Below are 19790 nucleotides of genomic sequence, written 5' to 3' on the forward strand. Positions count from 1 at the left end.
TGGGGCTACAATCCCTGCCATAAGCACATCAAAATAAAACCAAAACAAAACCAATCCTTTTCCCAAAAGCAGCACTTTGGGGCAGGGATTCTCCTGGCAGGCAGTTTTGGAGATGCACTGTTCCTACTGCTTTTGGGTTCTTCACCCCAGGCCACAGTTTTTAACAGCCCTGTTTGCAGTCAGTGGAACTTACAATGGAAATTTTCTCCTTGTGTCTGGTGCAGGTGTTTGGTGTAAAAGCTCAGTGAAGCTTTGGTAACTGAAAGAAAAAAAATAAATAAAAACAGAGAATGTCTATAATGCATCAAGGCTAAAGTCATCCTTGCTCTGTGACCAGTGATCCCCTGTAATTGTTTAAGGATAGAATTAAAAAAAAAAAAAATAGATAGGATGAGTGCAGACCTTCTATCCTGTGTATCTCTGTGAGAGATCCCTGTCTGTTGTAGGGATGTCACCCTCCTGAGTGTGACAATCCCTTCCTCAGGAGCGTGAGGATGTGGATTTGAGGTGTTCAAAAGCCCTGGCAGGTGCTTTTGGGGCACCTGGAATAATGTCTGTGAGGCTGAAAAAGAGCCTGCATAGTCCTGAGGACATGAAAGCCCAGACAAAAGCCTGGGGTTTATTCTGGATTATTGCAGAACTGCTGATCCCTGTAATTAACTAAGTTTGGAGGAACCTGCAAAAAAAAAAAAAAAAAAAAAAAAAAAAAGAAGTAAGTGAATCCTATTCATTTGCCATTAATTTAATCTTTGAAACACAACTCGCTTTCAGCCTGCTAACGCGGGTATTCTTGTTGACTAAGCAAGCATATAACCTCATCTGGCTTAAACAAAATCAATACAATTTCCTTGTTAATTGAGTTTCCCAGTTCAGAGATTGTCAAGAGAACCTGCTCTTGGGTTAAAGTTTTGGTTTGGCTTGCTTTTGAGTTTTTTTACTGAAATCTGCACAGGTTTACTTTATCTTCAGGACTGACCACAAGCCAGCAGATATTGCTGGCAGACAAAAATAAGTCTCAAGCCAGTCCATTTACCAATTACATCAATGTTTTTTTTTAATGTCTTCTGTTTCATGTCACAGCTCCACAAATTAAACCCTGTCCTGGGACTTTGGCTCTCTCAAACTCTGTGTATGCTAAACATAATTCTCTCCTGTTTCTGGACTTCTACTCATTATTTCTCCAAATATAAGTCACTTTTCTCTTCAGAATGGGTCACCTAGGCACAGACTCTTCAGTCATGCCTTCCTACATCTGAATGAACCTAAAATATGATGCACTTTTGTAATTGTACAAGGTGCACTGAACTGCCTGCTCTGCAAGCCTTTATGCTTACACAGCTTCAGAGGTTTTTATTTGCCATGATATGTTCTGCATCATGATTTTATCAAGCAGTTGCAAATTGTCCAGTTAATCCTCTGCTTTGTATTTTCTCACATTTCCTCCGACCATTGTGGTTTTCCATTATTTCCAATATTCCATTTTGAATCAGGGTGGTTTGTTCAGGGGAGTCCCTGCTTTTTTCTCTTCATGTTACACCTTTGATTTACAAGCATGCGCTGAAATTATCTTTATTTTCACAACTTAATACCCTGAACCACTCCTAGACATCCAGAGTGGAAACAGAGCTGCCATTTTCCCTTTCTTTCTGCCACATCCCTGAGATACAAGGGTGGAAAATTCACATTTTGCAGGTAACCACTGCAGCAGGCAGGCAGAAACCTCCTGCATGACCAAGCACTTCAGCAGCCAAGCCATTTAAGCCAGCCACAAGTGCCTCCATTTCATTTGCAGATATTTAATGGTCCTTATCAGGGGGAACAGATCTGCTGCTGCTGTTTAAAGCAGAGAGTCCACTTAGGACATTATTGGAGTCAGGCACCGTGAGAGAAGCCCAGAGATGAGAAAGGTGCTTTGCTGGCAGTGCTGAGAGTTACTGGGAGCAGGTTTGTAGGATCAATAGGAAGCTATTCCATCTGAATGGGTTGGATTCTGTCATTAGGAGCATCAGCCAGGAGAGCTTGGACCTGCCATGAGGGGGAAGGAAAAGAGTACTGCCTGAATTAGGAATCAATTGTCCTATTTATATTGAGGTTTTTGCCAAAAATCAGGCATACAGGAACAAAAAAAAAAAGGGATCCCCTGTGTCATAACCTGGTCCTCTCCTATCCACATTCCCCTTCATCCAAGACAGTTTCTCATAGACCAGGCAAAATGTGATCTAAAACTAGCTGTGTTTCTTTCCTCCACCCTAAAAATGTCTTTATGAAGGCTGTGAAGTTTTCCTACAGCTAAAAATGATATCATTTCCAGCTTAAACTCATTTATGGCCCCACCAGTTCTGTTCCCAGGTCTTAGCTGAAATATCCTTTAGCTTCTCAGGCATTTGATCTGTGATATATTTATAGAGAGTAATTATAACTTTACTGAGGTGTGTTTTGCCAGAGTAACCAAGTCGAGCTCTTTTGGCCTCTTTTTATAAATGGGTTTTCCTTTCCTCTGGTTGCAGCCATAAACCTTTGCCTTGTCCAGTTTTAAGGCACTCCATCCCCATCCCAGGGACCAGGAGCTTGGGAATTCTGCCTGAGGGAGCTGCCAGTGGCTGGGAGAGGGAGGAGAGGTTGACAAGGTGGTGCTGAAACCCAGTGGCCACTCCAGCTCTTTGATGCTCCTCCCTGTTGCCAAAAATCTTCTTTTTCAGCACCTCTGGAGGCCAGGCAGCCACCCACCCACTAATTCTGGTGCCACATTGCTGGTTCCCTCCCCTGGACTCCTCTGTGGAAAAGTTCTGAGGTTTAGCACAGCTAAAATCACCCATTATTTTTAAAATTCTTTGCCTCCTTAAACCCAGTCTCTTCCTCCTCTATCCCAAGTGATAATGCCTGATGCTGAGTCACCAGCAATGTTCTGATGCTTTCCTTTTCAAGTCCTTATCTCGACACCTTTTCACCTTATCAGAACTTTTCTGGTGCTATCTGCCTCTGGTGAAGCTTTTCTCCACTGGCTGTTCACGTGTTGTGAGCAATATATTTGTTTATTTATTATTAAATTCCCTCACAGAGGTATTTCTGCAGCACTGTCAGTTTGCAGCATCAGTTTTCAAATTATTGTCCTTTCCTCTGGAGCTCAGTAAATCCTTTTCCCATTTCTTTCTAGTTCTGCTGTTGGCTTATTTAGTTCAAAATGCAGAACTGCTGTCTTTCATGTCAGCATCTGCAACTGCAGATACAGAGAGTCTGGACATTTGAAAAAATATTAATTTCTGTCATCTTTCTCACATCTGACTGACCAAGGATGGCTGTGTAAATCTCTGTTATCATTGCTGTAAACCAGTAAAGAACTTTTTTTCTTTTTCCTTTCAAATAAATGAGTCATGCACGCATGTCTGGACCCAAAACAAAAAGTGATTTTCAGATAGCTTGAATTTGGTGTTTTCTTACTATTGTTGATTCTTTTGTAAATCAAACCCCAAAAAAAAAAAAAAAAAAAAGGTGTATGCATAATACTGAGGTGACACTGTTTACTTTAAAACTTTGAAAGGCTTGTCTTTATCTGGAAATATTTTCTTACACACATCCACAGTCTTAAAATTGTTTATTATTTGTTTTCAACTGAATTTAGCTAACAAGACTTTAACTAAACAAGCATATGACTCATGTGTTTTTCCAGTGTTCTCAGGCATAAGATACTGCAATGAAAAGATACTTAAGAAAAGCAGGGAAGGGAGGGAAATGGCACAAGTGGACATCTGAATGTTCTCCTGTGTGTAAACACATGGTCAGCTATCACACAGGGCCTCAGCATGTGGAAATATTTGGGTTTTTTTAGTGGCGGGCTCATGAAAAACCCCAAATCTGTTCTAGGTGCTGATAAAGTGTCATTGCAGCCATGTTGCTGCTCCTTCTAACCCTAAAAATATTTAAAAAATATTCAAAAAATAATTTCCATGATTTTTAAGCAACAAAAAAGATCATCATGGTGCCACCAAAAGGGAGTTTAGGAAAGAAAATTAATCCTCCTTCCACCTTCGCCCCGCGAAGGGTTGAACTCATGTCCCCCCAAAACCTGAACCCATGGCCTGACCCCGAGACCTCCCCCGTCTGCAAAGCCACTGATCTCAGTAGAAAGTATGTTTTGCCATCAACTGCAGATTAATTCAATTATGGAAATTGCTGGAAGAGTTGTGCTTTCACAAGTGATCCCCACATGGCTTTGATCTGGCTGCACCCCCAGCCAATTCCCCACCACCAAACACCCAAAGAAAACTCAAGTTCATTTGCAGATGTTTGATCAAAACAGTTCTGTTGTGAAGTTAAAGTGTTTTCCTTCTCAGAAGCAGTGATTCTGCTGGGACTTGCATTGGCAACATAGAAATATTTTCAAATTTTCAATGTGAAAACATGCAGGGTATTGTACCATTGGTATTATTTCTTCATGAAAGTGAGTGGCTTCTTAAAGTCTTTCTCAATGACATTGAGAGTGCAGACAGTGCAGTTCTCAGGCCACAAGACAAAAAAAAATGCAAAGAGGGAGGACAGGAGTGAGTTCTCATGGCTGGCTGGACAAGGAGTCCTGTTTTATGCTCTGCACCAGGACCCATGACAAAAATATTTTACTGCCTGTAATTCCTTGCAGCAGGCTGGCACCAGCCCCTGCTCAGAAAGTCTGGCAGTGCATCTGTTCTCTCACAGAGTGGCATCCTTGAAGGGTGTGAAGGCACTGTTAATGTTTTAAATTTCAATTTTTATATTTCTGGTACAGCCAGCTTGGCTGGGGGAGAAAGAATGGAGACTCCACCACATACAATGTGGGTCAGGAAGGAGATGCTGCTGAAGGGAGCAGAGATCACCTGGCCCATTTGCAGATCTCAGATTAATATCATTGCATGGACAGTTCCTTACCATTCCTATGACTTTTACAATATTTCCCAAGCAAAAAATCTGGGAGTAAATTGGAAGTGATGGTCAGAGATGGGTTTGGAAACCAGCAGCCTGCAGTGAATTTAAACACAGAATTTAACACCGAGTGACCTTGAACACAGACACAGAATTTATACACAGAGTGTCACTTGGTGGTTTACCTGTCTGCTTTTGAACCAATTAATTTGTGCCATGTTCCAGAAAATAAACTTTTCTCTGTCCTTTTCTGGGGGGAGTGGGGCTTGTTGGTTTTTGAGGCTAATTTTCTTTTGCACGTGCAATAACACTTTTTCCACCAAGGATTTACATATTTTTGGTGGGAACTGGAGCAGGTTTAGATTGTGCAGATTCATCTTTTAGGTCTGGCTCAAGGCCCCATCATAATTTCAGTGGCCAGGAGGTCTCTGGGGGGAGACATGACATGGGTTGTGGGAGGGATGAGCAACCACCCACCACAAAAAACTATTCAATGGGACTACAATTTAGAAAAAAAAACATTTCTTGTCATCCTGGGTGCTGTGCCTGGCAGAATCTAGAGGGTGGTGCTGCTGTGGTGCCCAGTAACCTGAAAATTGATAGTGGGAACTAACACTAATTAATTAAATTTCCAACTGTCCACCAGCCTGAATGGACTTTGAGTAAATTATTTGCCTTTTCACTGCACACAAAAACCTTAAAATTCTGTCTGACCAATTAGAAAAGGTGGGTGGACTGGACTAATTATTCAGTTTAAAGCATGAAATCTGGCATAACTGGTTTAGGTACAGAAAGGCAGTTCAAGCTCACAAAGACAGCAATTATAATGATAACATAATAATAATATTATTGTTAATAATATGATCATATTGTAAAGAAATTAAAAGAACAGTTTGTAAGAAACTGCCTAATGTTATGTGATAGATGAGGTTTTCTTAAATTGTCTAAAGACAGGCACCCAGCTTATGTTCGCCTTTGGCAGGGGGATAGAGCACTAGAAAATTAAAACATTTATGACCCTGTAGAAATCCAAGCATGCAGGAAAGAACAGGCAGAACCAGAAACACCCAAAACCCTGGCAGAAATTCCCAATTCCTTGCAGGGCAGTGGGAAATATTCCTACCACCAAGAAATCAACTTGAGGAACTGTGTGGGTAATTTTACAGGGTCTGGGGAGAAGAAAAGCCCTGAGGAAAAGCCAGTTTTGTAAATATGACCAAAAGGCAAAAAAATTGAGGGGGACAGATCAAGTTTTCTACTGACTCTCACTGACCTCCATGCTTGTGTGCTAAAAAAGAGCTTTTTGCTGAAGACAGTGTCAGAATACAAACACAATCTGTCTGGAAAAAGACAGCTCTCAATTTGTTTGAAGACCACTGATAAATGGAGATTGAAGAAAAATCTTCCTCTAAAGGAAGGGACTGCAAAAAATATATGTCCAATTTTTAACACGAAAAGAAAATTTGCCTTTCTGTGTTATCGAAGAACATCCCACTGCCATACAGAAAGCAAAAAAAAATCGAAATTCCTGAACTAAAAATATGTTTATTCAGAGCATTATTGATAAAATTTTAAAAACCAAAACAAAACCAAACAAAAAAAAAAAAACACAAGAAAAAACAAACAAACAAACAAACAAACAAAACAAAAAAAAAAAAAAAACCAAAACAAAAAAAAAAAAGAGAGAAAAACTCCAAGAAAACTCAAGAAATAAAACCAATGGAGTCACTGAGTGAACACTATTCCTTCCAGGTTAGATCCTAAAGCACATTTGCTTTATCCCTGATTGTATTTAAAACCTAGAGCACCAAATTTTCTACATCTACCCTACAAGTAATGACAGAAGTGCCTTTACCTTGTGTTTCTGGAATAAATTCTGGAATAAATTCCATACCTGGTGCAAGGCAGCCCTTCAAAGGCACGTAAAGGCCATTTTCTTTCTCCCTGCCAGCCATTTATCAGCATTCCTCCTGGGAAATTGCTGGGCTGCAGAGGATTCCAGACGTGCTTGGGGTGTCCTGCTGCTTTTTTGCACTGAGCTGCTCTGCCCAGGGCTGGAGAGCCACGAGCACAACCTGTTCTCCAGACAGCCACTGTCTGCCACCTCAGATGGCCCCAGATCCCACAAAAATTGCCTTAAAAACTGAAGTACCAAGGGAGGAGGAGGCCTTGGAATGCGACCTTTAAGTCATCCTAATAGAGGATGTAAATATTGTCATTCCCATGCCACCAAATTGCTCTTTCTGTTTCACCGTGGCACCAGCAAATTTTATTTTGCAAGAAAAATTTAGCAATTTGGGGATCATTCTGCTGAGTCTGTCCTTGATTCCATCACTCTGGGGGACTTTTGTAAGGAGAAAAATTATCTTAGCAAAATGAGTGAGAAGCAGAATCCAGAGCAGGCGTTGTAAGGGTAGCCATGGCAAGAAGTGGATTTTCATCAGATTTGGGGGACTGAGGTCTCAAGTCTGTAGCTGGAAATGAAAGTTTTACTTTTGCCTTTGGAGAATGGAAGGTTTCTGGAGGAGATGGAGTTTATTAAAAAAAAAAAAAAAACCCAACAAAATGAATGGACAAAAGGCATCCTAGGTCAGTCAGACACACACCTCCCTTCCACTGACCACGCTGACCAGCTACAAACTGACTGTGACAATGGTCTGAGCGGGATGTAAACATTTTGTGCACAGACAAAACAGCTCAAGTGCCCACAATCTGGAGCTGAATTCCATTCTCGTGGTTTGACCCAGCTGCCGAAGCCCAGGGGCTTACACACACAGATAAGATTTGATCTTTAGCAGCCTTGGGACTGAGCAGGAAATCTGTTTAATCAGCTGGATTGAAGTGTTCTGCTCCAAGTCACCAGTTTTAAGAAAAGCTGCTGAAGTGAGTGTGTGAGTATTGCCCGGACTGGTCCTCTTCTTATTCTATCACCCACCAGAAGTGCCTAAAGATGGGAGACCCTTCATTACTGCTGCTGGCACCATCTCCCTGTAAATGCGCATATTTTGTTCTGTTAAATAGATATTTCTCTCTGTTTAACACCAGGTCCCAGGTGGATCTGAGCTCCACAAAGAGGACTCTATAAAGGTTTATATTATACAGTAGGTTTGTGTGAATAATAACAGATTTGGGGGTTATTTCATCCCCAAATTATCAAGACTGATTTTATGTATTCTGTTCCCTGGTTTAGGTGCTACTGATTCCTTTAGTTGCTGAGCCTAATTTTACTAAATTTAGAATACTCCACGGAAAGGCAGAAAGTTTCATTAGGAAGCCTCCTGTTTCTGCCCAAGGAGTTTGGGTTTCTCCTGTGCCATTTTCTCTTCAGGCTTCCACAGGTCTTGCAACGCAGGGAAACAAGCATTTGATATAAGACATCATCACCTCTTCACACAAGACAAAAATTAACTCCTGTTAACAAAAAAATCTTTCCACTTTAAAGGCTTTTAACTACTGCCAGAGAGAGAATATTGAGGTAGGTGGCCCTTGTCCTGACACAGTGGATGTTTGCACATTCTGCAGCTAGACAGCAGTTGCAAAAGGAAATAAGAAATATGTTCCTCTATTCAAAACAGACATTGGTGGGTAATGCTGCTTTTCAGTGCTCTGCCCTTCAGAGAGATGCTTGTCACTAAAGCAGCCAAACTGCTTGAAAGCATTCTGTAAACTCTCAGATTATTGTGTTAAAATACAAAAATGGGTGCTTTACAGCCTTTTAGCTATGCCAGTAGTAGATTAATTAAGTCTACGTAAGTATTGAAAAATGGTGATTAATGTCAGAACTTAAAAATGTATCTGAGCATTAGCCATTCTGGAGAATTTAAACACTGAGTGACCTTGAGCACTTCCCTGAACCTTGAGGTTCTCCCTTTAAAACTCCTTCCCAGCTCCTTTGTGTGCCTGTATGGGGAGATAGCAGATTCATAACCTGCAGTAATTGAAACCAGCGTGAATTTCTTGAGTATGACTAATCTTTACCATTCCTTACCAAAAAAAAAAAAAAAAAAAAAAATCACCCAGTCCCAGCCAAGACTTTATTAATTTTAATATGAAAACATCCACACCTATCATGTCTCCCCTGAGGTCCTCCCAGGCTGCTGCAGAAATGGAGTCTGACTTCTATTGCTTTGGCTAGAGGCTGAGGATGTGAATTCCTCTGGCTAATTGCCTTTTTGGATAACCTACAAAGCACCAGGGGTCAGATTCTTGGCCTGGTAACGTTGCCTTGGCTCAGTGCCCCCACTCCCATCGTGGGGAATCCCAGGAGGAGAGAGGTACCAGGTCACTCCTCACAGTCTCTGCCTTTTAACAAATCTAAAAATGCCACCAAATTGGGTAAATCCCCCCCCCCCCCAAAAAAAAAAACCTGTGTGGTAATGTTTAGCCATGTCTGTGACATGTGGGATTGGTCAGCTGGACACTGAGGGAAAGGAAAAACAGAATTCCGGGTCAGCACTGGCCGGCCTGTCACCCTGCCTGTGTGATGCTATCACATAAACACTCCAAAATCAGATCATACCTGCCTGGATGTACCAGGCAAATATCCCCAAAAGGTGTATCCTTCATCCTGGAATTATTTGCTCTGGAAATCAGCACCAGATGGTGCTGCATAGAGGAGTTTTTCCCATCAGCAGGGAAGGAAAGGGAGGCACATGTGGAGCTCTCCATCCATTTTACCAGGAGGTGAAATATTCCTCACTCCTCAGCAGGGCCTGTGCACACAGTGCTTGGAATAGAGGGGGTTGCTGTCCCCAAGAAAATCCCTGTGATTGTTTTTTTTGTCACAGAAAAGGGCAGATTTGTGGCTAGAAGTCAAAATGAGCTGATCTGCAGAGCCCCTGTGGGCTTCTCCTCACTCACAGGGCCCAGAGGTTTTGCCTCCAAGCTGGAATACTCCCACAGGCCTTGCCTTCCCAACCAAAGCTCTTTTGTTAAACAGGCCACGTCTAAATCAATAAAAATCATTAATAAAAAAGAATTGTCAGATGTTAGCCAACAGCCAAAAAGAAAAAAAAAAAAAAAAAAACAACAAAACACCCCAGATCCCAAACTTACAGGATTTTGGAGTCTGAGAGGGAACACACGGTGTGGGGTTTGTGAGGGACAGGGCAGGGCAGTGTCACACCCTGCAGGAGTGAGGCCTTGGAGTGGCTGCCTGGAACAGAGGCTGGACAAAATTAAGAAAATAAAGCGGGTGTTTATTAAAGGCCTTCAAAAGGTGCATCTTGGGCTGTCAGAAGCCTCCCAGAGGCTACACCCAAGATGGACAATGGACCCGAGTTTTTTACACAATTATTTTTCACACAATCAAGTTTGGTCCATTTGCATTTCAGGGGTTAATCCTCCAATTCCAGCTTCAGGTAATGAAGTAATTTATCCCCAGTTTGTTCCCCCCAAACCCACTTTTGTTTTTACTTTTGGAGACTGAGGCTGTCCTTGAACTTCAGGCCCAGAGGGATTTTGTCTGACCAATATGTGAAGACAGCAACTAACACTATATATGGAGCTTAGAGTTATCCACTAATTCAGCACAGGATTTGATAAATATAAATGCTTGAATCTTAAGGCATTCAGAAGGAGCACCCAGGTGCCCTGGAGTGACCCTCCCTGAGCCCAGGCTGGGGCTGATGTGCTCTAGAGGGAGCCACATCTGTCCTTGCTGTCCCAGATGGAGGTCACCACCCTCCATCCAGGCTTTCCAGGAAAGAGGGAGTGGCCGAGGCTGGAGTCACTGAGCCTGGACCACCTGGGAAAGAGAGTGCAGCCAGCACTTGTCCTCCACCTCTAGGCACTCCACAGGAAGGATTAAGGGATGCTGAGTTGGTTTTGAGCTCCCCACCCCAAGCTGGCTGTGAAGAAATGGAAGGGCAGGCAAGTAAACGTGCATGTTCTGATATGGAAAAATGGCAATTTTTTTTTTTCCAGTCTGCAGCAGAGGTTGGTTCAGGTTACAGCGTTTAGATCTGGACTTGAAGCACTTCAGGCTTTGTGTCTGTCTGGCGGTAGGGGACTGCTTTTAGGACTCACACCTAGACCCTGGTTTTGACTGAGTATTCTGCAAATTTTGTGTGTTTCTAGCTCTGATGGGGAAAAAAAAAGGAGGAAAGAATTATCTCTGTGCATTTGAGAAAAAAAAATCACATATTTGTTATGGGAAGGAGGAATCCTACTCTCTTTAAAGGCAAAGTTGGAAAACAGCTACCTTTTATTTCAAGGAGTCAGATTCACAAAAACTACAGCCATAAAACACAACAGCAGCCCAAAAAACCACACAAAACCCTCTTGTACTTTATGCCTCCTCTTCTATTTCAGGTCCTCATTTGCCTAATTACTTCTCAGAGGCTGGCAGAGATTTTCCCTGCAGCGCTGGGCTCTGCTGACTGCAGAGACCCTACCTGGCACACTCAGCCAGTGCGTCAGCATTTTGGGTGGAAATGAATGAAAAATCAATCAGGGCAGCTGCAGTGGTAGCATTTTCAACTCTAACCTACTTTGTGCACGGTTTCAAACATTTCATTGTGTGTTCAGGGTTTTTTGTTTGTTTGTTTGTTTGTTTTTTAATGGTAAGTGGATCTGAAGTAAAATTTATCTTCCTTAGTCAGCCTAATAAATGTTTTGTCATCTTTGCTGCTTAACTCGAGCAGATTTGCCACCCTGACTGTTAAGCTAAGCTGAAGACTTGATTGAAATGCCAAAACCTACAAGAAGATTGTTTCAATCTTGAGAACCTGTCACCAGCAGATTGCATCATGCAGTGGATAGAGATACAGTGATAGAGCTTTGATTGTTTTAATTGCATTTGCAGACCAGAAATAGAGTAGGTCTGGAAAATCAAAAGTACACCAGAACCTCTTTTGAAGCACAGGTACTGCTTATGTGTGGTCTTGCAAGGAGTTTGGCTTAGCAATATTGGTCTGTACACTTTTTTTTTTTCTTGTTGCATTCCTGCATAGGCAGAGTTAAATATGGATTTGTAGTTTCACTTAGTTAAAGTCCACGATAAAGTGGTCCAATATTCATGCCAAAAAAATTAGCAGCTGTTGTAACTTCTGCCAGCTGAGTGCGTTCAATACATTAAAAAAAATTTAAAAACCCTCATAAGATTGCTGCTCTAACAAGTTGAGCAGTGCAACCCTGTAAAAGGTTTCCCAAAATTCATAATCCTCTTTGTGTATGATGCCCTTACAGTGAAGAAGATTCTTTTGGCTGTAAAGATGAAGACTCTACTTTTCCTGGTGCTGATCTCTGCCTGTGGGGCTGAACCTCACCCTGGCAACTCAAGTCTGGAGCATGAAAGAATTGTTCACATTCAAGGTAAGGAAATAAGTGAGAAAATACCAATATCTTCATATTGCTGAAGGACACAGAATAATGTGTTTAATGATCCTTAATTTACTTTTTTTAAAAAATATTTATGCTGTCACAGTGTTTTTTAAGTACTTGTATTGCTGCTGACCAAATGTTTTCTTTTCTGGTTCTGTTGCATTATTATTTCTCCTAAGAAAAGTCAAAAAGAGAAAGTTGCACTGTTTAATAGCACTTATTCACAACCTTGCAAAGGTTAGTGAGTAAAGGACAGCATGATTAGAGACAAAGAGAAAAAGCATGCATCCTAAAGTAACGAACAACTGCAGTGGGTTGAAATACTTCAGTTTATTGTAGAATAGATTTGATTTTAAGAATCAAATACCATACACAGCTCTCCACAGCTCAGATATTTAAGGCTGTGGTTCATTTAAAAAGGCTCAGCACATCAGAGATCATAACTGGGCAATGTAAACCGGTTAAAAAAAATAAAAGATGCAACTTACCCTGAAAGAAATGTGCCTTTCCTCATACCTTTAATTCACACTAAATATTATTCTGGCCTTCTGCAAAATCCTGTTTGAGTCCCAGAGATTATAGCTGTGGCAGGATTTGAGCCTGCAGCACAATGCAGCAGTTTTTCCAGTCCCAGCTTCAGTCCTTGAGGGTTATCCTGCACGAGAAAAATCAGGGGTTTGTGCAGTAAGGACAGGCAGAATGAACAGGGATTCTCCTGCTTTCACCGCTACCTTCCCTGAGCCTGGCTAAAATTAAGTTTGCAAAATTAAGGAATGCAGAATTACTGCCCCTCCTCTCTCACTGTCTCTCTCTCGCCCCCCCTCTCTTTTTAAAGTTTGATTTATTTCTCTCAACAGCCAGAAAATCGTGCTGTTTGTGTAAATATTAATTACCAGGCTAGAGCAGGGTACCAGGAAGGGCTGAACGTTCAGGAGTTCACAGGAGAGGCAGAGAAGTTAAAGGCACCCTGCACGTATTAAAACAGGGATTGTCAAGGTCAGGCAAGGAGTAGCAGACAGCTGCTCTCCCTCTGAGGATGAAGGTCAAAGGAATGTGTTGTCAAATGTAAAATGAGGATCTATCACTGCTCTGAGTGATAGATCTTCATTTTACTTGTTTGCCAGGGCAAATTTCAAATCAGACATCGATGTCTAATAAACACATATTTCACCTTTCCTTCTGTAATGCAGATTTTTGTCTCTGAGCTTGACTTTTTTGGAAAATGAAATTAGTGTGATATCCAGCACTTTAGTGTAATTCAGGAGTCATGCATGTCAATTGTCACTAACCCAACCAGTTCAAAGCAGACAGAAGTTTCCAGGTGAGCCCTTCTCCCTCCCTGTGAAAACTCACCTGTACCTCAAGAGTTTATTCCTTGAAGGAGAGCTGGATAAAGATTTAAATTTGAGCTCTACCACAAGCCCTCTCCTCCAGCTGGTTCAGGCTCTGAAATGCACAGGCAGACCACAAATCAAAGGGAGTGGAACTGCTGGGGATGTGGCATTTCTGCTTCTGATTTTTGCCATTCCTCTCTGCATTGTGGAACCCCACCAGGGCTGGGATCCATCTCTTCCCAGTGCTGGGAAAAAAAAAAAATTAAAATTATAAGAAAATCTACACCTGGAGATGGGATCAGAGAACACTGTAGAAGATGTGCAGGTGTTTTTAATCACATTAACAAAATCCAGCATCCCTCTCCACAGCTGAAATCCAGGAGATATGTGGCTAAACTCTGCCAGGGTTGCCTGCCTGGGAATGCCTTGGAATTACAGAAGGTGTGAAAGGGATTTCCTGAGGCAGAGAAGGAAACTGTGTTATATTCCCCATTCTTTACATCATGTGATCTCCTGTAGGCTCAGTTTCGTTTGTTGAAAAGCTGGGTTTCAGGTCTTCTTACTGCAGAAGGGTTCTGCACCCTACTTTTCTGACATGGAAAACACCCTCCTAATCCTCCACATTTATTTTATGGTCTTATTCTTCTAAAGCTGCTATTCTTTGGCTTCCAATAATATTTTCTCTTCCTTGAGGTTCACTTTAGAACATCAATAACACCATATCCCCACTGCTACCATTTGAGTGTGTTTCTTCAAATTCTTCTCCAAGTGTATCATCTCCTGATTTCTGTCCTAATTGGATATTGCAACCTGTTAATATCAGGATTTCATCTTTACACTTGTTCTGAATTCTTACTCCCTGAGTGCATCCAGCCCGGACTTTATTCCAGATAAAAATTTATTTTATTCCAGATAAAATCCTCATTTGGCCTCAGCATTTCTGTTTTCCAGTTTCCATGCTTGGTTCTTCAGTCCTTGGATCAAATTTGCTGCTCCCAGCTGAGCTGCAGTGCTGATCAATAGTCTGTGGTGATAGACAGAATTTAGCAGTCAGTCTCCCTCACTGCCACTTGAAATGAACAACTACAAGCTCTGTATCAATAATTTTTCATCCTAGACCTCAAAAAGCTGAGTTTTGCGTTCAGCATTAAATGTTATACTACTTTTTCCACCCTTCTTTCTTCAAATGTTTCAAATGCACTCTTCTCCCCTCAGTGCTGCTTAATGAGCCACGTGAAAATTTTATTTATCCAAAAGTCACAATTACTTTACAAGATAAAATTAGTGGAAATATTAGAGAAATTGTACTGAAGGCAGTTCACTGGCCTTTTTATATATATTTTTTCCACATCATTCAACTCCCTAAGCTCCAAGCAAATGATACATCACATTCCTCAGCCTTATACATTTGTTTTTGTTACATACCTGATATCAGATTGCTCTGACTTTCTTTGGCAAATATCTGCTTAACCTTATCCCTCTTTCTAGTACTGCCTCTATTCCTGTTGCTCAAAAACTTACCTCCCAAATTGTTAAAAAACTTACCTCTAAAGTCCTGTTTGTTGCTGAGGTCAGGCTAATTAACTGGTTCATGGTTTAATTACTTCCTTTACATGAATTTGTTATTTTGCTGCTGTCCAGAAACACTTTAGGTACTGTCCTAAAGTGACAGGTGAGGCCACAGCAGTGCCAGTGGGTCTGGGTGCCCCAATTTTCTGCCCCTCCATCAGTGTAAAATCTCCTGACACCCCCCTCAAACTCAATATTTGTCTACCAGAACAAACAGTGTTTCATAAATTGTTATTGTTCTGCAATTATACTTTGCCTTCAAAGACACAGAGCTCTGCCTTTCAGATGTCCACTCTCTGGAAAAGAGAATTTTGTTTATTTTTACTAAACACTTTCCCAGTCTCTAACACTGCAGCAGACATAGTTCTGTGTCCATGTTCTCTTTTAAATATTTCATTTCTTCTCTAGAAATGATTTGCTGGTTTCATCAGCAGCTCTGCTGACAATGTCAGTTCTAGCTCTTGGTTCTCTCCTTGTTGGTTAATACAGTTAATTTGGGCTTAAGCCACAACTTAAACAACTGCAAGATAGTTTTACCTCCCTACTTTTCACAGTTTTTTCAACTTATTTCCTCTGTCCCAGTTGCTTTTTTAATTATTTTTTTCTCCTTTGGTTTTATTCCACTATGTAGAAAATTCATCAATTTATAAAATTTATATTTTGTATGAAAAATTTATATTTCATGTCTTCTGCTGCTTTATTCTTTGCTGAATCCTGTGGTGGATTTCATGGTTTTGCTCTTTTATCCAGGCTGCTTGACCCTATCCCCTTCCTCTCACAGTTTGTCATTCCAGTCTCACTTTTGGGGATAAAAAAATAAAAACCCCAGAAACTCCACACCCCAGAAAAACCCCATGTGCCTCAGGGAGACACCAGTTTCACTCTTCAGAAAAAGCCACAACCATAAATGAAATAGTCTGGGGAGTGTAAAAATGGGACTGAAGCATCTCCACACCACATGGACATCCACAAGAAAACAACATTTCCCCAGCGCAGCAAGGTAATTAGAAACTCAGATTTTTCTCCTGAACCACCTGCAAAGTCTCCCTGAGTTTTGAGAGAGGGTGGCTCCTTTCAGTGCTCATTTTGTCCATCTCCCTGCGCTGCTCGTGGTGCTGTCCACTGACCCATTATCCAAAAAAGACAGAACTCCCCTCAGAGATAAATTATCCAAAATATACAGGCACTCCCCTGGGTGTAGCTACTCTGAAAAATAATCAAAATTGATTAAGCCACCACAGTAATTCCTGAATTAATTACCCAAAGAGAGCCAAACCTTTAACACAATTCCAGTTTGTTCAGGTTGTAGAAGCACAAGAAAAGGCAGAGATGGGAACACAAAATTTGGTTCATGGAGCATCAAATTTAACATTTTAGCTTTCCTCTGAACGTAAGAAATTCATATTCATATTGATTCATTTTGCTGTGTTAGAGCTGCAGGTATGCACCCCTTTGCCTATCAAGATCCCTGCACAGATTTATTTGTGCATACCCAAAAATATTTCAACAAGGAACGAACAGAAAACTTTTTAATGCTGCCCAATTGGAGCAAACAAGCAACAACAAAAACCTAAGCACACACAAATGTGTTAAATCAATTAACCAATAACAAAAGCAGGGGAAATCTTTGACCAACTTATTCTCCAGTATAATGATTTTTATTTACAGTCCACTTCTTTTCCTTCAAATCAAATCAGCACCAACAGAGAGTAAGAATCTGAACAGAGTTTCTGGACCAGTCAAAAACATGATAAAAGATTAAATGCACTGCTTATCTGACCTCTTAATTTATTTCTTATCTCCTCAAGATAATCTTGATTATCTTCATCCTTTCCCATTTTACTTTTGCCTTCTTTCCTTCTTTCCACCTTTCTGCATGTTTCCATTTTCCATGACACTGACATTTCTTTCCATTTCCTTGCCTTTGTGTTTTCGGCTTTATGTCTGGCTCTTTTTTGTTGTGGTTTTTTTTTTTTCCTTGCCCTTTTGTTTTGCCATTCAGAATAATTTTGATCATGCCACGATGCATTTTCCTGTCTCTTGTTGCAATTTTCTTTTATTTCTACAAAATCAAAGCTTTTTCTTTGATTTCCACACAACCTGCTTCCCTCCTCAGGTCATGGCCTGGTGCAACTGCAGGGGATAGAAAAGTCAGCAGAGAGCAGAAATTCCACCTCCAGAAATTCCACACACACACACAAAAAAAAACCCACCAAAAAAACCAAAATACAAAAACCAAAAACAAAAATTAAAACAGAAGTGTGCTCTCTCCTTGAAGGCATCCTGGGCAGCATCTTCTGGAACAGACCTTAACTTATGGGTGCCAGGTTATTTGAGTTATTAAAAAAATATAATTGCAGAAACACAAGGGTTCACGTGGAACATGAATTTAAATCATTAATTTCCCTTTGCTGGTTATGTCAGTGGAATTCCATATTTATAAATAGCATTTGGGGGTGATTAAGGGACTGGAAGGGCTCAATGCAGTTTCTGTGTAATATTTTGGTTTTGTCAAACAGTCCTCATGCCACCCATGAAGATTTACTTCTGTGAGGAAGGAGAGCAGAGACTTTGCCTTGATTTCTGCTCTGCTCTGCTCTGTGACACCTGATCTCCATGAAATTTATCTACACCCAAGCAAAACACACTTAGAAGTTATTTAAGACAATAATTTAGGAGAGATGAAGTTTGTTATTTCCCTGATGGTTTTATGTGCTCTTAAGTCTCCTAGAAACCTAAACCTGTGTTACTATGTCCTCTTTAACAATTCCCTCTCCAAGATGAGGAGATGGAATCAGCAGAAAAATGTTTTATCTCAGCCTTTGTTACAAAGACAGATTTCTTCTCTGTCATATATGAACCAGGTATTTTGAGCTGTACTATTATTTGGAAACTGAAGCTTCTAAATAAGATTTATCTAGCATTTCTCTTATCAGTTTTATATCAAAACTTAAAAATGTGTTGGGGGTGTTCCATGCTGTCTCTTTAGAGGCAGGAACACGGGAGATGGATCTTTGCCTTTTCTTTCTCATGACACAGCAAAACTGCATTAGTTCTTGAGCCAGAAAAAACCCCCGTATTTTACCAGTCCTGCAGATGATATATAAAAGATTTTATATTTTTTTTTCCCAAAAGCAGAAGGAAAAAGGTAATTAGTTAAAATACATATAGAAAAAATGTGCACTATGTGCCAAATGTGTGTGTGATTCTCCCTCATGTTTTTCCTCAGTATTCTTTGAGTGATACACCCATATAAGAGTTCATCAATTATGCACTCCTCTACATATTATAGAAAACTGGAACCATTGTTGTCACAGAAAATATTTATTAATTTTAAGTAACATTTTAGATTTTAAAAAATTGAGGGTAGCATCTAGCCACTGCTGTGGGAAGAGTGAGGATATTTTAGCATGAGCTCAAATCCCTGTAAACCCTACAGGAAAGCCAGCAACAACTCTGTTTATTTAAAACATAATGGCACAGGATGATATTAAGCTAGGGGCTTGATAACAATGTGGAACATTTAGGAAATACATTAATTTATCTGACAAAACACTTCTGTAACGCCATCTTGGTGGGTTATGATTTTGTTTTTCCTGTCTGTAAAAATGCACATATTTTCCTCCACTGTGAGGCATTCCATGAAAATGCTGGAATAATCAATTTCTGTGGCCAGCTCAGCATAAGACAGTGGATACTCCTGGTGGATAAAGCAGATAAAGGTGTTTGCCAAGGGTTGTGGTGTGACTCATCCTCTCTGCCCCACACTCTGTTCTTGGCCCCCTCCAAGCCTGGCTTGCCATCCTTCTGGTGTGCAGAACCCAGTTAAGGGAGGAGAATAAGAAAAGGAAACCAGGAGAAAACCCCTCAGCAAAAGTATAGTTAAAACACACCAAAAAAGAGGCAAAAAAAAACCCCAAAACCAAAACCAAAACCAACAAAACAAAACAAAAAAAAACCAAAAAAGCCCCAAAAACCAAAAACAAAAAACCCAACCAAAAACATTAAAAAAACCAAAAACCAAAAAACTCCTCAAACAAAAACACCAAAAAACCCATTAAAAATAAGCAAAAACCAAAAAACTGCACAAACAAAAAAACCTAAAAAACAAAAACAAAACCAAAACAAAAAAGAAAACAAAATCAACAAAGAAACAACAACAAAAAAACCAAAAACAACCCAAAACACAAAAAAAAACCAACCAACCAAACAGAAAACAAACACACACACACACAAAAAAACCAAAATATCACAAGACAACCCAACAATCAGTCCACAACTAAAATGACAAAAAAACCCTTAAAACATGTCCAGCAGTAAAATTTGGAGCTAAGCCAATAAGGCAGCAGGTGAGGGTGAAGTGAGAGCTCCAACAGAGCAAATTCCCCATGCTGTCCTTGGAATGGGCATCACACTGGCCAACACCAGGGCTAGAAACGGAGAAAGCAATGACCACCAGAGCAGGAGAGCTCATTGAGCAGCTCTCAGGCTGGGGAGGCAGAGAGGAGGATGAGGAGGATGAGGATGACAGAACAGGTGCTCAGCCTGTGCCTTTTCATTTAAGGTAGCAAAACATCCTTTCCCTTGCAGCTCATACCAGATTTGGCAGCGCTGAGATACAGCAAAGCCAGCCCAAAAATCAACTTTTTGAGTGAGTTTTGATTTCTGTCA

At 40.7% G+C, this 19790-nt stretch overlaps 1 protein-coding gene across 7 annotated transcripts in view; it reads left to right on the forward strand.

Moving 5' to 3' along the window:
* Positions 1 to 19790, forward strand: part of HAPLN1 (hyaluronan and proteoglycan link protein 1) — a 66368-nt gene that overhangs the window by 17645 nt on the left and 28933 nt on the right. For 6 of the 7 annotated variants that reach the window (XM_030968867.1, XM_030968863.1, XM_030968865.1 and 3 more), the window contains one exon: positions 12082 to 12207. In XM_030968867.1, the coding sequence (XP_030824727.1) occupies positions 12108 to 12207 (100 nt within the window). In that variant the 5' untranslated portion in view covers positions 12082 to 12107. Of the gene's footprint in view, positions 1 to 10638; positions 10765 to 12081; positions 12208 to 19790 lie in introns of those variants that run through there. The other variant, XM_030968869.1, reaches the window with a different exon arrangement.

Source organism: Camarhynchus parvulus, chromosome Z (assembly GCF_901933205.1).
Source record: "Camarhynchus parvulus chromosome Z, STF_HiC, whole genome shotgun sequence".
NCBI classification, from domain to species: domain Eukaryota; kingdom Metazoa; phylum Chordata; class Aves; order Passeriformes; family Thraupidae; genus Camarhynchus; species Camarhynchus parvulus.